This window comes from Mobula birostris, chromosome 8 (assembly GCF_030028105.1).
Source record: "Mobula birostris isolate sMobBir1 chromosome 8, sMobBir1.hap1, whole genome shotgun sequence".
NCBI classification, from domain to species: domain Eukaryota; kingdom Metazoa; phylum Chordata; class Chondrichthyes; order Myliobatiformes; family Myliobatidae; genus Mobula; species Mobula birostris.
The window spans coordinates 48,140,806-48,157,642 of NC_092377.1; the positions used below are offsets into that span (position 1 = coordinate 48,140,806).

General features: G+C 41.1%; 1 protein-coding gene across 1 annotated transcript in view; it reads right to left on the reverse strand.

The window, feature by feature from the left end:
* The window catches only part of LOC140201288 (N-lysine methyltransferase SMYD2-like), a 50,513-nt gene extending 34,040 nt beyond the window's left edge, over positions 1-16,473 (reverse strand). Inside the window, exon 1 of the mRNA XM_072265144.1 lies at positions 16,157-16,473. Within this exon, the coding sequence (XP_072121245.1) occupies positions 16,157-16,317 (161 nt within the window). The 5' untranslated portion in view covers positions 16,318-16,473. The remainder of the gene's footprint in view (positions 1-16,156) is intronic.
* Between the last annotated feature and the right edge of the window lie 364 nt (positions 16,474-16,837).

The window sequence follows — 16,837 nt, forward strand, 5'->3', positions numbered from 1 at the left end:
TTAAGACGCACCCCCCCCCAACAACCCAAGATCTAACCCTAGCCTAATTACAGGACAATTTACAATGACTAATTAACCTACTAAAGAGCAAGTCTTTGGACTGTGGAAGGAAATGGAGCACCCAGAGGAAACTCACGTGATCACTGGGAGAAGGTACAGCGACAGTGGCAGGAATTGAATCTGAGTCGCTGGTACTAGCCATTTGTGCTAACCACTACACTACCATTTCACCCAGTGTTCTCTAATTATGCAAATTTCCACATGGTACTTTGGGTTCCTCCCTCGTCTCAAAGATATGCTGCTAGGTTAATTAACCGTCGATTTTTAAAACATATGCCTAGTGTAGATAGGTGGCAAGAAAAAAAAAGTATTGAAAATTTGCTGCTGAGCAAGTGAATGATATTGGGTTTTTTTTGCCTTCTTACCTCCAATGAGAATGCTGTGCTGGGAGTCAGTAGGTACCTAAGGCGCTGAATGCTCCCTTGGCAAATAAACTAGTTATTGACTGGGATACACTTTTAAAACTTAAGGGAATTTTACAGAATAGCGATTGATTTGACATTTCAGGAAATCCAAGAACAGCAATTCTCAATACAGTTGATAAATTGAAAGCTCTGTACCATTAAAAATGAACATATTACCAAGCAAAGGTAAAGCTTGCGAGTTAAACTTCTCTAAAATGGCATAGACATAAGGTGTGGGTTGAAGAGAAATGAGAGTGGAGGGAAGAGGAAAGATCTATTCAAATGCATGAAGATAATCTGGGTGAGGAATAGGCTTATGACGCAAGACAAGCAGCATACATTCTTTAAAAAAAAACAGAAATTCTGGAGCACTTAGAACATAGATTGAAAGCTGAGAGCCTTAATCTACTGGTGGGACAGCAATATAGTAACAGAGGCAACACAAAAACAAATCAAATAACACCAAGCACTTGATAGAAAACCAGTTGGAAGTAAGAACATTAATTTATTTTACTTTCCTTAGAGATACAGCATGGCAACAGGTCTTTCCAACCCCACGAACCCGCGCCACACAATTACACCCGTGACTAATTAACCTACTAACCCGCACGAAGGAAACCCACGTGGTCACAGGGAGGATGTACAGACAGTAGTGGGAACTTACACTCATGTAGTCCCAAAAAGACAAGAAAACAAAGTTCAAAGCTTTTTTTAAATCTAAGTACATGTATGTTACCATATATAACCCTGAGATTTATTTCCTTGCAGGTATACAGTACTCAATAATCCATAGAATATTAACCATAACATAATCAATGAAAGACCAGGCCAGCTTGGTCTTTCAGTGTAAGAAGGACAACAAACTATGCAAATACAAAAAGAACAATAACAATAATAAATAAATAAGTAAGTAAGTAAGTAAGTAAGCAAGCAAGCAAGCAAGAAATAAATATTGAGAACATGAGTTGAAGAATCCTTGAAAGTGAGTCCATTGGTTGTGGGAACATTTCAGTAATGGGGCAAGTGAAGTTGAGTGAAGCTATCCCCTTTGGTTCAACAGTGTGATAGTTGAGGGGTAGTAACTGTTCCTGAACCTGGTGGTGAGTGTTCTGAGGTTCCTGTACCTTCTTCCTGATGGTAGCAGGGAGAAGAGAGCACACCTTCGATGGTGGGGGTCCCTGATGAAGGATGCTGCTTTCTTGCAACAGCATTTCAAGTAGATGTGCTCAATGGTGGGGAAGGCTGTACCTGTGACGGACTGGGCTGTATCCACTACTTTTTATTAGATTTTTCTGTTCAAGAGCATTGGTGTTTCCATAACGGGCTGTGATGCAGCCAGTCAATATACTGTCCATTGCACATCTATGGAAGTTTGTCAAAGTTTGAGATGTCACATCGAATCTTCACAAATCCAAATGAAGTATAGATGCTGCCATGCTGTCTTCGTAATTGTACTTGTATGCTGGGCCCAGGACAGGTCCTCCAAAATAATAACACCACCAAAGAACTTAAATTTGCTGACCCTCTCCACCTCTGATCCTCCAGTGAGGACTGGCTCATGGACTTCTCATTTCCTCCTCCAGAAGTGAATAATCAGCTCCTTGGTCTTGCTGACATTGAGTAAGAGATTGTTGTTATGACACCACTCAGCAAGATTTTCAATCTCCCTCTGAAATGCTGATTCATCACCATCTTTGATTCAGCCTATGACAATGGTGTTGTCAGCAAACTTAGGTATGGCATTGGAGCTGTGCATAGCCACACAGTCATAGTGTAAATCGAGTAGAGCAGGGGGCTAAGCACACGGCCTTGTGGTGCACCTGTGCTGGTGGAGTTCATGGAGGAGATGCTGTTACCAGTTTGAACTGACTGGGGTCTGCAAGTAAGGAAATCGAGAATTCAATTGCACAAGCAGGCATTGAAACCAGGGTCTAGAGTTTACTAATTAATTTTAAAGGGATGATGATATTAAAAGCTGAGCTGTAGTCAATACAGAGCATCCTGATGTATGCACCTTTGCTGTCCAGGTGTTTCAGAGTTGAGTGAGAAGCAAATAAGACGGCATCTGCTGCTCCGGTAGGCAAATTGGAGTGGATCTAAGTCACCTCTCAGGCAGAAGTTGATACACATCTCATCATCAACTTCTGAAAACACTTCATCACTGTGGACGCAAGTGCTACTGGATGACAGTCATTAAGGCAGGTCACCCACATTCTTCTTGGGCACCTGCTTGAAGCAGGCGGGTATTGGGTATCGGGTATCCAGATGCATTTTGGTCTCCCTTGGGTCACTTATTCATTTTGTACCGGTGATACCTTCCCCAGATCCAGGAATCTGAAACCTTGCTCCCTGAAACAGTCCCTAAGCCACACATTCATCTGCCTCACCATCCTGTTCTTACCGTCATTGGCACGTGGCACAGGCAGCAATCCAGAGATTACTACCGTGGAGGTTCTGCTTTTCAGCTTTTCAGGACCATTTCCCTTGACAACCTATGTCATTAGTACCAATATATACCACAACTTCCGGCTGTTCATTCCCCACCCCCCACCCCCATCTTAGAATGCTGTAGACCCAGTCCGAGACATTCCTGACCCTGGCACCTGGGAGTCAACACACTATTCAGGTATCTCTTAAGTTCACAGAATCTGCTTTCTGCTCCTCTAATTATGGAATCCCCTAAAACTACCACATTCCTTTTCTCCCCACTTCCCTTCTGAGACGCAGAGTGCCAGAGACCTGGTTACTGCAGCTTCCCCCAGTAGGTCATCTCCCCCAACAGTGTCTAAAGCGGTATACTTACTATTGCGGGGAACAGCCATGGGAGTACTCTATATTGGCTGCCTGTTTACTTCCCCTCTCCTGACAATTACCCAGGTACCTGCATCTTGCAATTTAGGCATGATTACTTCCTGTAGCTCCTATCTATCACCTCTTCAATCTCCCATATGAGCTGAAGATCATCGAGCTACAGCTTGATGCACTTCAATACAGATGTAAAATATCCCGCATCTCACACAATGAACATACCACTACCTCCGCATCCATTTTCAGCACAATAGTGATGTACTAACAGAAACTTACTAAAAATTATCCTAAAAAGCATCCTGACAATCCATCAAGTGGCTACATCAAATCAATTTGACAATTTCAAAAGGTGTTCAAACCAGAATTCCCTGGATATCACAAAACTGGACATTAATTAGGGTTGGACAAGTAGCTTTAATGAGGCCTCAGGCATAAGCGCTATTGACAACCCTTTACATCAGAGAAATCTGAAATGTAATGATAAAGAAAGTGGATGAAAATTTGAAAGCACAGTGATAAAGGATTTGAGTTGAAGCTTCAGCCCAGAGATATACCCTTGAAAGAACCATAGAACCATAGAAACTACAGCACAGAAACAGGCCTTTTGGCCCTTCTTGGCTGTGCTGAACCATTTTCTGCCTAGTCCCACTGACCTGCACACTGACCATATCCCTCCATACACCTCCCATCCATGTATCTGTCCAATTTATTCTTAAATGTTAAAAAAGAACCCGCATTTACCACCTCGTCTGCCAGCTCATTCCATACTCCCACCACTCTCTGTGTGAAGAAGCCCCCCCCTAATGTTCCCTTTAAACTTTTCCCCCCTCACCTTTAACCCATGTCCTCTGGTTTTTTTCTCCCCTTGCCTCAGTGGAAAAAGCCTGCTTGCATTCACTCTATCTATACCCATCATAATTTTATATACCTCTATCAAATCTCCCCTCATTCTTCTACGCTCCAGGGAATAAAGTCCTAACCTATTCAACCTTTCTCTGTAACTGAGTTTCTCAAGTCCCAGCAACATCCTTGTAAACCTTCTCTGCACTCTTTCAACCTTACTTATATCCTTCCTGTAATTTGGTGACCAAAACTGAACACAATACTCCAGATTCGGCCTCACCAACGCCTTATACAACCTCATCATAACATTCCAGCTCTTATACTCAATACTTCGATTAATAAAGGCCAATGTACCAAAAGCTCTCTTTACGACCCTATCTACCTATGACGCCACTTTTAGGGAATTTTGTATCTGTATTCCCAGATCCCTCTGTTCCACTGCACTCCTCAGTGCCTTACCATTAACCCCGTATGTTCTACGTTGGTTTGTCCTTCCAACGTGCAATACCTCACACTTGTCAGTGTTAAACTCCATCTGCCATTTTTCAGCCCATTTTTCCAGCTGTTCCAAGTCCCTCTGCAGGCTCTGAAAACCTTCCTCACTGTCTACTACGCCTCCAATCTTTGTATCATCAGCAAACTTGCTGATCCAATTTACCATATTATCATCCAGATCATTGATATAGATGACAAATAGCAATGGACCCAGCACTGATCCCTGTGGCACACCACTAGTCACAGGCCTCCACTCAGAGAAGCAATTCTCTACCACCACTCTCTGGCTTCTTCCATCGAGCCAATGTCTAATCCAATTTATGTATACCTAGCGACTGAATTTTCCTAACTAACCTCCCACGCGGGATCTTGTCAAAGGCCCTACTGAAGTCCATGCAGACAATATCCACTGCCTTCCCTTCATCCACTTTCCTGGTAACCTCCTCGAAAAACTCCAACAGATTGGTCAAACATGACCTACCACGCACAAAGCCATGTTGACTCTCCCTAATAAGCCCCTGTCTATCCAAATGCTTGTAGATTCTGTCTCTTAGTACTCCGTCCAATAACTTACCTACTACTGACGTTAAACTCACCGGCCTATAATTTCCTGGATTACTTTTTGATCTTTTTTTAAACAACGGAACAACATGAGCCACTCTCCAATCCTCTGGCACTTCAGCCGTAGACAGCGACATTTTAAGTATTTCTGCCAGGGCCCCTGCAATTTCAACACTAGTCTCCTTCAAGGTCCGAGGGAACACTCTGTCAGGTCCCGGGGATTTATCCACTTTAATTTTCCTCAAGACAGCAAGCACCTCCTCCTTTTCAATCTGTACAGTTTCCATGGTCTCACTACTTGATTCCCTCAATTCCATAGATTTCATGCCAGCTTCCTTAGTAAATACAGACGCAAAAAACCTATTTAAGATCTCCCTCATTTCCTTTGGTTCCGCACAAAGCCGACCACTCTGATCTTCAAGAGGACCAATTTTATCCCTTACAATCCTTTTGCTCTTAATATACTTGTAAAAGCTCTTTGGATTATCCTTCACTTTGACTGCCAAGGCAACCTCATGTCTTCTTTTAGCCCTCCTGATTTCTTTCTTAAGTATTTTCTTGCACTTCTTATACTCCTCAAGCACCTGATTTATCCCGTTTCCTATACATTTCATACAACTTAGAAGGTAAACTTAGATTGAAAAGAGAAATAAGAAATTGATCAGAGATAGCCTTCTTGGCGATTGTTACAAACGTGTCAGAAAGGTCATGTTACTCTTCCTCTCTGCGCCTTGTGGTGCATCAGGCAGCAACCTTTCCTTCACTTTACCATTTTTGGTCTTTGTTGTTTAAGTGAGGTTGAGTTACTAGCTCAATGCTCAGCACAGCATGAATGGAGAGCAATAAGGAGCTGGGTGGATTTGAACCTGGCACCACTCGCCTTAAGTCCAGTGTGGATGTCACTACACCACCGACCAGCTTGGAAGGATCATGTGAAATGGCAAATCTGAAGCACTAACTATTACTATTGGTCGGAGGACTTGTATGCAGGTAATGTCAAGCAGAGGACTGTGAATTCTAAAGACAATGAGAGTTGCAAGAATCATTTAAATAAGTTCAGAATTAGGGACTAGGGTTGAAGTAAGCAAATAACTGCCTTTTAGGCACATGATACTTGAATGGATTATTTCAAAACACAAATGTCTTCAATAGAATACATAAAAGACAAAAGAAGCAATACACACAAGACACACAAAATGCCAGAGGAACTCAGCAGGACAGGCAATATCTATGGAAAAGAGTAAACAGATGATGTTTCCAGCAGAGACCGTTCATCAGGACTTGGATGCTTTGGATTTCTAGCATCTGCAGATTTTCTTGTGTTTGAGAAGTAGCAAAATCCTGCTAGTGTCTCCAGAAGTAGAAAGACAGATGAAGGCACTAGTTAGCTATATTAACTATACCGCCTCAGACTGAGCTGTACATGTACACTGATTTTACTAAAAGAAACTTTCATCACTCTTCCCCTGATCCCCTAAATCAAGGCTACAATGTCAATGCATTCATCTGCAACAAGCTCATGGATGAAAAGGGTCTTGGTCATAAGTGACAGTTTCATCCTGAGCGAAACATAAAGAGACAAGCCCAATTGCAGAGTCCCAATAGTTACAGGAGACACCAGCAACTACAGATGCTGGAATCTGGAACACAAAATAAACTGCTGGAAAAAATGAAGCAGAATCAAGCAGCATCTGTGGAGTCAAATGGATGACTGATGTTTCTGATTGGGACTCTGCATCAAGTGCAAAAGTGGCTGGCAGGTTCCATCTCCCCGACAGAATCAAAAACAAAATGGCTGGAGGAAGTTTTTTTGCACCAAATTCCAGCATCTGCATTTAGTTACGTCTTCTTGCCACCTCCCCAAGGGGGAAAAGGTAGGGAGAAGAGAAAATAGTACGGGGAAATTGGATTTGCTGGTTACCAGAAGGCTTACCCCGCCTTTCACTAGGCAAGACAGGCATGGACAGAAGTTGCATCAATACACAAAAGGAGCTTGGTAGGAAAGCAGAATGGTGAAGGATTCTGGTTTGTCAACACAAATCATGGGAGAGCAAGGAAAATACTAAAAAAAAAGAGTAGAATTGAAAGGCTTGAGTCCAAGTCACCTGGCAAGGTGCAGACATGCAATGTAATTTAACCATGGATACATGGTTAAATAATAGCAACAAAATTATGCCTCAACAAGCATGGGGAGAGGTGAAGACATGTGGAAAATAAAATAGAAAACAAAGGGCTCATGTAGGTTGCCCAGCCATGGTGGTTAAAGTGCTAAGGCAGCAGGTAACTAAAGTCCATATATCACAGTATCGACGCACTATTAATCCCACTGTTAAATTAATTTTGACAGGATTAATAATTTCTAAAAAGGAAATCATAAACTATATAATACAAATTCAGCATATTAATAATGGTATTTCAAAAACATTTTATAATCACCATTCCAATGAAGGTTTTCCAATTACTTACAATATAGAGCTCCAGGGTTAACAGTCCGGGAAGCAGCCAGACTGAAGCAAGTCATTTAGTCTCATGAAATCTGACAGAGCAGAGCAGTGAGCATTCAGTGCCAGTCAATCCAGATTGCAGCCATTTTACCAGGCATAGCATAGGCACACAGCTGACAGCACCAAAATAAAAGAAAGTAAAAAACAAGTTTTGACTTTTGAGTTAGCTGACTCATCAGCAAGGTCTCAGGTGCTCTCAAATACAACAGAAATATATATAAAAAAAAGTTTGGTAAACAACTCTTTAATAACTAAATTTCAGAACATTTGCAAATACTAAACCAAAAATCTTTACAAGAACAGCCTGGATAGTTCAATGTATTGCAAAAATGAGCAAGCATAAATCTTAATACACAGAAGCAAAAAGAAATTAAATGAAAACATTCCAAGTTGAATTTCACTGAAACAAATGAATTCTAGTTGCAAAAAGCCCAAATAACTTAATGCCTGCTGCCACGTTAAAGGCAATGATACACCTGAGAAAGATGGCAACTGGTAGGAGTAACACAAACAAAATGCAGTTCAGGCAGCATCTATGGCAGGGGTTTCCCAACCTTTTTTTTATGCCTTGGATGAATTCCATTAAGCAAAGGGTCTGTGTACCCCAGATCTATGGAAATGAATAAACAGGCAAGACAGATATTTGTTTCTGGATACTTTTTAGCCATATTGGTGGGAGAATTGCCCTACTCTTCAGAACAGCAGAAAAATAAGATCCACGAAAAAATTCATTGGAAGGGATCTTATTACAAATATATATTTCCAACACCCCACCCATCTTTAGATGAACTGAAGAGGCAGACTGAATTTCTGCTAATCTACAGAAAAATACCTGAATCTACAATTTTCTGACTCGAGGCAAGGATGTTGTAATTTCTGTCACAATAGTTCAACTTTTTGCGCTTTAGAAGCAAAGTGTTTACACTTCCCATCACTATGGTTGCAAAGCATTTTAATGGATGTCTAATCTGAACCACCTTCTGCTCAACAGCAGAAATGAACTGCAACTTCATACCCATTATCTGTTTGTCCCAGCATAACAAGAATTGTCACCAAAACCAAAAAAACCAAAATCCAAAATTTCATGCAATAAACATTAGCAAATTAATGTTCCATGGTCAAAACCTACCAGCTCAAGACAAACAACAGCTTCATTCAAAATTTACAATAATATATAAAATTACCTCTGGCCTCAAATGTCAGTCATAAAATTTATCTAGCATGTGAAGTGAAATTGAGAAACAAGTGAAAGCACATTATTAAGATAATTCTTCTCACAAACTAGTCATTTCTGCCTTGGGTTACTTGTCACCAAGAGAGTCTTTCAGTTCACATGCAATAGCCACACAATTACTGTTGGACTACCCAAAGATCTATTTGTGACAGCAGTGCTGTTATGTTCCACAAAGGTACTGATGACCCTCAGGAGTACCTTAATACCATTTTGACTGCCAACTGCCATAGTTGGATGCATCAGCAAGGGAAATGAGGCTGAGTACAGCGCTACGATAGGAAACTTTGTCACATGGTGTGAGCAGAATTATCTGCAGCTTAATGTGAAAGAGACTAAGGAGCTGATGGTAGACCTGAGGAGGGCTAAGGTACCAGTGACCCCTGTTTCCATCCAGGGGGTCAGTGTGGACATGGTGGAGGATTACAAATATCTGGGGATACGAATTGACAAAAAACTGGACTGGTCAAAGAACACTGAGGCTGTCTACAAGAAGGGTCAGAGCCGTTTCTATTTCCTGAGGAGACTGAGGTCCTTTAACATCTGCTGGACGATGCTGAGGATGTTCTACGAGTCTGTGGTGGCCCAGTGCTATCATGTTTGCTGTTGTGTGCTGGGGCAGCAGGCTGAGGTTAGCAGACACCAACAGAATCAACAAGCTCATCCGTAAGGCCAGTGATGTTGTGGGGATGGATCTGGACTCTCTCATGGTGGTGTCTGAAAAGAGGATGCTGTCTATGTTGCATGCCATCTTGGTCAATGTTTCCCATCCACTACATAATGTACTGGGTGGGCACAGGAGTACATTCAGCCAGAGACTCATTCCACTGAGATGCAGCACACAGTGTCATAGGAAGTCATTCCTGCCTGTGGCCATCAAACTTTACAACTCCTCCCTTGGAGGGTCAGACACCCTGAGCCAATAGGCTGGTCCTGGACTTATTTCATAATTTACTGGCATAATTTACATATTACTATTTAACTATTATGGTTCTATTACTATTTATTATTTATGGTGCAACTGTAATGAAAACCAATTTCCCCCAGGATCAAAAAAGTATGACTATGACACATTGCCAAGAATCAAATCTGCATCATAAAAATATGCAAATTTTTCTCCAAATCTGCATCTGAGAAAGTTTCTACAATGAAACACAGGCCAGCCCTCACTGCAAACTCCATTCCCTCATTCATCGTTTCCATGGATGCTGCCCGACCTGCTGAGTTCCTCCAGCGTGTTGCGAGTATTCCATTCCCTTATTGCCTTTGACTTTATAGCCTTAAGCATGTGCAACAGCTTTTGCAACCCATGTGCCCTTTTTGATACCAAGATGAGTTTCTGCCCCCATATCTGCTACATTATAAGAAAAAAATGCTTATTTTGGCTTTTCAATTCTGCTCACCACCCTGCCCAGGCCTTCAGTTGCATTCTTTCAGCTCAGATACAGTGCCTGACATTCAAACTGCTTTACTGGCATAGGGCACAACCTCAGAGTAAAAAAAATGTCCTCTTATAAGAGTGAAGGAGGAACGTCTTAAGCCAGCGCTGACAAATCTGTGGAATTTATTGCCACAGATGGCTGTGGAGGCCAAGTCATTGGATACATTTAAAGTAGACGTTGGTAGATTCTTAATTAGTAAGTGTGTCAAAGGTTACAGGGTTAAGGCACAAGAATGGGGTTGAGATAGGTAAATCAGCGTTCATCGAATGGTGGAGTAGACTCAATGGTGTTATCAAATACAAAAATAGAAAGATTATGTTTCAGTTATATAGTACATCCATGAGGACAAGTTTCAAGACCTTAGCGGAGGCACACACACACACACCACGTTATTAATTACACCTGCTCATTTATGCAAATATCTAATCAGCTAATTATGGGATAGCAACTCAATGTATAAATGCAAACATATACACACACATGCAGAATGAATATATATATATAAAAAAATAAATATACACATATTAAGTGGATTGAGGACCATTTTATAACAGTGTCAAACTCTTGCCCCAACTTGTAATTCTCTTCTGTACTTTCCGTATTCATTTTGATTCCCTACAGCATTAGGAGTCTGACATTTGTCATCCTATACTCATGGCATTTTGCCTGGCATGCTTTCAAAATATTTTCTCTCCATTGATTATTTGTATTGTTTAATGTGTCGATCTTCAATTGTGAAAAACCTGGGTAAAACCTAACTTGTTTTGCCTAAAATCTGGCTTTCTATCCGTGAAGTGTGTGTGCTTCATTGCCACTTTTCTACTTTAACCTAATATAGCTTGGCAAGTTGTGCTTTGTTTTATTTAGAGATGACTGCATCAGTGCACCTGCAGTGATTTGAAAATTGGGTCATGCTGCAGTAGGTGGTAATATATTACTGCAATGCTGTTTTTCCAAATTGCTCTTTTTTAAAAAAAAAACAAACTTTGTTTTCCTTTGGAAACAGTGCAAGTACAAGGAAGTCGTATTCATTCCCCATACAATAATTAACATAAATATTTTCTCAGAAGATATACCTGATGAACAAACACCCTGTGGTATTGTAGACTTAAACTATATCAGAAAGTATACATTTAGCACAAATGGCAAATTAAGATATTACTTTTGAAATGTTTGTAGTGACACAATCAAGCATCAGATTTATTTTGAATTGCAACAAAAACATACCTTTTTAAAAAAAAAGGGTTGTATCTGTCATGCCAACAAGGAAACAATTACAGCATATTTGATAACATTCATAATATTTCTGAAATATTGATTATTTTGTAGTTTTTCCTCCACATTACATCTGATTATATAAATTGGCATCACACACAAAGCGCTGGAGGAACTCAGCAGGTCAGGCAGCTTCTATAAATTGGCATGTTGTGCTATTAAGCTTTACAATCCTAATTTTTTTTGTCATCAGGCTGTTTTCTCTGGAGCTTTGGAAGCTGAGGGGCAAATTGATAGAAAATATAAAATTATGAGATAGATAGGGCAAGTAAATCAATGTATTTTCCAGTATTTTCAAATGTTAATTAATAGAAGGTAAAGGTTTAAAGTGAGAGGAACAAGGTACAAAAGAGATTTATAAGTATATAAAGTAGGAGATACCTGGATCATGGCACTTAGGAAGGTACAGAGACAAGGAATGGAAAGATATAGATCACACACAAGCAGAAAATACTAATTTAGAATGCCTTCATGGTCAGCCGACACCACAGGCTGAAAGGCCCGTTCCTGTATTATACTGCTCTATGTTCTTATACAATATCCACAATATAGCAAAACCTCCAAGTGTTTCTCATACACAGTTAAGCAAAAAAAAAAAGACCCATAGGAGCTACGAAATGATCAAAAGTTCCTCCAGAGAGCCAAGGTAGAAGACAAGGTTGGAGCCCGAAATGTCTGTATAGATAGTTCCAGTGGTAAGATAAAGAAACTTCGGTCATAGTGAAGTGCTGTTATAGGATAGAGAGGGAGGAGACAAGGAGAAAGGTCATAATTGAATTTTGGACACTGCTAGCACAGAGTAAAATTTGAGGAATGCGAGCAGGATTCATGTCAGCAGGGTGACTATAGATAGGGTGACTAGGGTAGGCAACCTTTAGCACAAATGATTTTCTAGCATGCATTATTTATTAATTTGAGGCAAAACATAACTAGACGTATTTAAATGGATAATTCCCTTATTTCAAGTTTTAAATTATCTGGCCCACTGTCCGCTCATTAATACGTGATCTGGCCCACAGAGGCAAAAAGGTTGCCGACCCCTGCTATAGATAGAAGAATGGGGGGGGGGGCAGTGAGTCAATTCTGGATTAAATGAGCAGTTAAGTTTCAGCAAGTTGGAAGATCGTTTACGGATTCTGATAATGAGGAACCAAGCTCTCCTGCTCTGGTATCATTCTAGCGCATTACCTTTGTTTCTCTTTGTTTAGAATGGCATCTATACAAGGATCCCCAAACTAAGGGGGGGGAGGGGAGAGGAGGAGGTGCAGAGAGGGGACGCAAAAGAAAAGAGTGGGCTGCATTTCTAGAAATGGTCAAATATCACGATTTTAAATAAACCAAAACATGCATCAATAAATAAGAGCTACATTTATTATGTTTTTCTATTTAATCACCCACCCCCAACATCAATTCCATAAAGTAAATTTTATTCTGTACAAGATATTTTTGGGTAGTGATCTGAATTCTACAGGGGAGGATTTTTGTTAATCTGAACGATCACTATTTAGGGATCAACTGTGCTGTTTTAAAAAAATATACAATGGCTAGAACATACTCAGGGCCATTAACAATTTGACAAGGCAAGTTCTGTTTAAGTAACTAGTGTGAATTTTTCATGAGGTATTTGATGAGGTTGGAGGTCTAATATGGACTTCTCAAAGATCTTCAATAGATTTAACGAGAATAAACAAGACTCAATTTAATGCAGCTGGGGGTGAACTTTAGAAAAATACATTTTGACAGAAGGAATGAGATCAATAAATTAGTATATTAAATAGAATACACGAGGAGAGACTTGGGACACAGAAATCATTCGAGGAACCAGGCCAAATTGAAAAGGCTATTTATATAAAGTTGCCTACAAGTACAAAAATAAGCAGATAACATTCAGCTGATTAAACAAAAAAACACACTCATTGGTTAGTCACTACCTTGAACATGCTAAACCATTTTTGGCACCAGACTTTCAAATAGGAAGGATGTCAAAGGGTTGGAAATGGTACAAGGGAGACATGTTAGACTGGTACCAAAGATGAGAAACCGCAATAACAGAGAATGACTGGACGACAGAATTAAGAAAAATGATTCAAATGCGTTCCAAACCATGACAGGTTTTGACAGGGTAAAGAATATAGTAAGCAGAGAACGCAGATTTATAAAGGTAACTAGCTGGAAGCACAGCAGCAGGAATTGGAGGAACATTAAGTGCAAGTAAATCACAAAAAACTGGAAGAGAAAAGAATCACAGTAGTGAGGGATTTTTAAACTTTCTCACTACTGACTGGAATTGCATTTGTGCAAGGGGATTAGATTGCAAAGTTTGTTAAGTATAACTAAAAAAGTATCTTTTTATAAAATAGGTAGTGAATCCTATGAGGGACAAGGCAGTAATTGACTTTATCTTAGTAAATGAAATTGGGCAGGTGGAAGTGCTGGCGAGGAAAAACACCGACCAGAATTCGGTACATTGGAGTGGTTATAAAAAGGGATAAGGACGGTCACGTAGAGGGTGGGGGTTGGTGCGGGCAGGGGGAAGAGAGAAGGTAAGAGCTAATTTTAAATAGACTATGAGCAGACCTGGCAAATGTAAACTGGGAACAGATGCACATGGGTAAAATAACAGCTGACAAGTAGGAGTCTTTTAAAAGAGCAATGAGAATTTGGGATTAGCATGTTTCAGTAAGAATGAAAAGGCAAAGCTGACAAGATTAGAGGGCCTAGGGTAACAAAGGATAGTGAATGTTTGATCGGGGGAAAGAAAGAAAAACAAGTTTAAGCAACTGGGATGCAAGGGAATCTCAAGGAAGAAACAGAATGTGTGGGAGAGAACTTGAGACATTAGGAGGGTATGGGGAGCCTTGAAATATACTTAGCAATCAAGAGTAAGGAGAATCCCAAGAAATTCTACAAGAATATCAGCAGAAAGAGGTAGTTAGGGAAGCTGTGAGCCCCTTTAATGACTAGAGGGTAATCGACAGAGACAAAGAATGGGGGCAAGGTACTAATACTTTTCATCTGTATTCGGCAAGTAAAAGAGCATGGAAAGTGGTCAGTTCAAGGGGGTACTTGAATAATCTGGTGGTCAACATTGAAGAGGAAGTGGTATTTGATATTGTGGGATCTGCAAGGGTTGATAAATACCCGGGCCAGATGAAATCTATTCCAGAATGCACTGGGGGAGAAAGGTGGCGGATGATAGCTGGGGCTCTGACAATTTTTTTGCATACTCATTACAGGTAAAGGTACCAGTAGACTAGGCGAAGCTAATGTCGCCGTTTTATTTACAAAGGGAAGCAGCGATGCCAGATAACTGAAGGCTGGTGAGCCTCACATCAATAGCAAAGAAGTTAACGGAGGAAATCCTGAGGAGCAAGATTTATCCACACTTTGAAAGGCAGTGATAATCAGGAATAGTCAGCACAGCTTTGTGTGGGTGATAGCCCATCTCACTAGCTTGACTGACTCCCCCCCCCCCGTAGGTACAAGAATATTGACAAAGCCAGGTCTCTATGTAAAGTAACCCAACCTAACATCCCCCCCCCCACCATACTTTCCTCCAATCACCTTAAAACTATGTCCCCTCATATTAATCATTTCTACCCTGGGATAATAGTCACTGGCTTTCTACTCTATGCCTCTTGACTTATACAGTACTCTTCTACCAAGTCCCCTCTCATCCTCCTTCACTCCAAAGGGAAAAGCCCTAACTCACGCAATCCATGTTCATAAAATATGCTCTCTAATCCATGCAGCATCCTGATAAATATCCCCTGCACATTCTAAAGCTTCCACACCCTTCCCATGAGGCAACCAGAACTGAACACAATACTCCACGTGTGGTCTAACCAGGGTTTTATACAGCTGCAACATTACTGTCATTAATGTTGTACAGAGTTGCAACATTAATTCAATACCCCGACTAATGAAGGCAACACACCATATGCCTTCTTTAACCACACTAGAGTTGTAGAAGTAGATACCATAAGATTCTTTATACATAGAGAATGCCTGTAACATACTGCCACAGGAAATGATTCAAGCAACGTTTAAGAGGCATTTAGACACATAAACAGACAGGGAATGGAATGGAAGCGATTGGTTTAAAATCATAAACAGTACAAACATGGTGGTCCAAAGAGGCCGTCCTGTGTTGTACAGTTCGATGCTCTTTAAAATAGAACTTTCTATAAACCACAGTGGCTATCCAATTTCAAGCAAGAACATAACACTATAAATACCTGTAATTCTAAGGTACAAGGATCGTGAGTAGAAAACCTGTCCTTTAACAGATATTGCCACACCAACAGAAATAATATTGTGATTCAAATACGGTGTTTTAGACCTTCAACTGCACCTTTACTTGCCCTCAGAAAACATTAAAAATGCCACTGAAATACTTATGTCCACTTTTTCTGGCACCCCTGGATTCAAACATACACCAGGACCAGCAGGCGAACGCTGCTGTCACGGGATCTTAAATTATTCTACAAAACAATTTCGGTGAGCAACTTGCAGCGAAGATGCTGCACATACCGAGCGAAGCAGAATTCACAATGATTGCCCCGCTCATTGACGGTCAGGACGTGGGTGTAGGCTGGACAGCAGAAGATTAGTTCTCCAATGTGAAAGTGCTGGCGAGCCTGCAGTCCCCTGCCCTTGCCCTCGCTGAGGAACCTCTCGGTGGCCACCGGCATCCTGCAGCCGCGTTCGCCGGCCAGATCCGCCGCTTCTGTCCCTCCACCCGGCACCCCTGGAGAGAACTCCGGCTCACGCTCTCTTTCTTCCTCCTTTCACTTTGTTCTCCAGCGACCGAAGTAGACCGACCCAATCCCTAAACTGCGTCACTCTGCGCCCGCGCACCATCATCCGCTCAAAGCAGCGCTGACAGCTCGGCTCCCGCACCGGGGCCTGTGCGCACCCGGGTCCAAACGCCGGCCGTGTTCGCCGAACCCACGGACCATTTCTCGAAGTCTCACTGAAATCTTTAAAAACTAATTCTCAATCATTCTGACGTTAAGTGTAACATTGAACGTATCAAGAAACTTTTATCTTCACACAGATATATAGGATTCAGGAGCTTACAGGCCGATCGGAATGGGAGTGAGATGGAGAATTAAAGTGAGAGGTAACAGGAATTCAGGGCTGCCCCTACGGACTGAATGCATTGTAACACCCCTAAATCAAATTCCAACTAAAGGCCTTAAAGTGGAATTG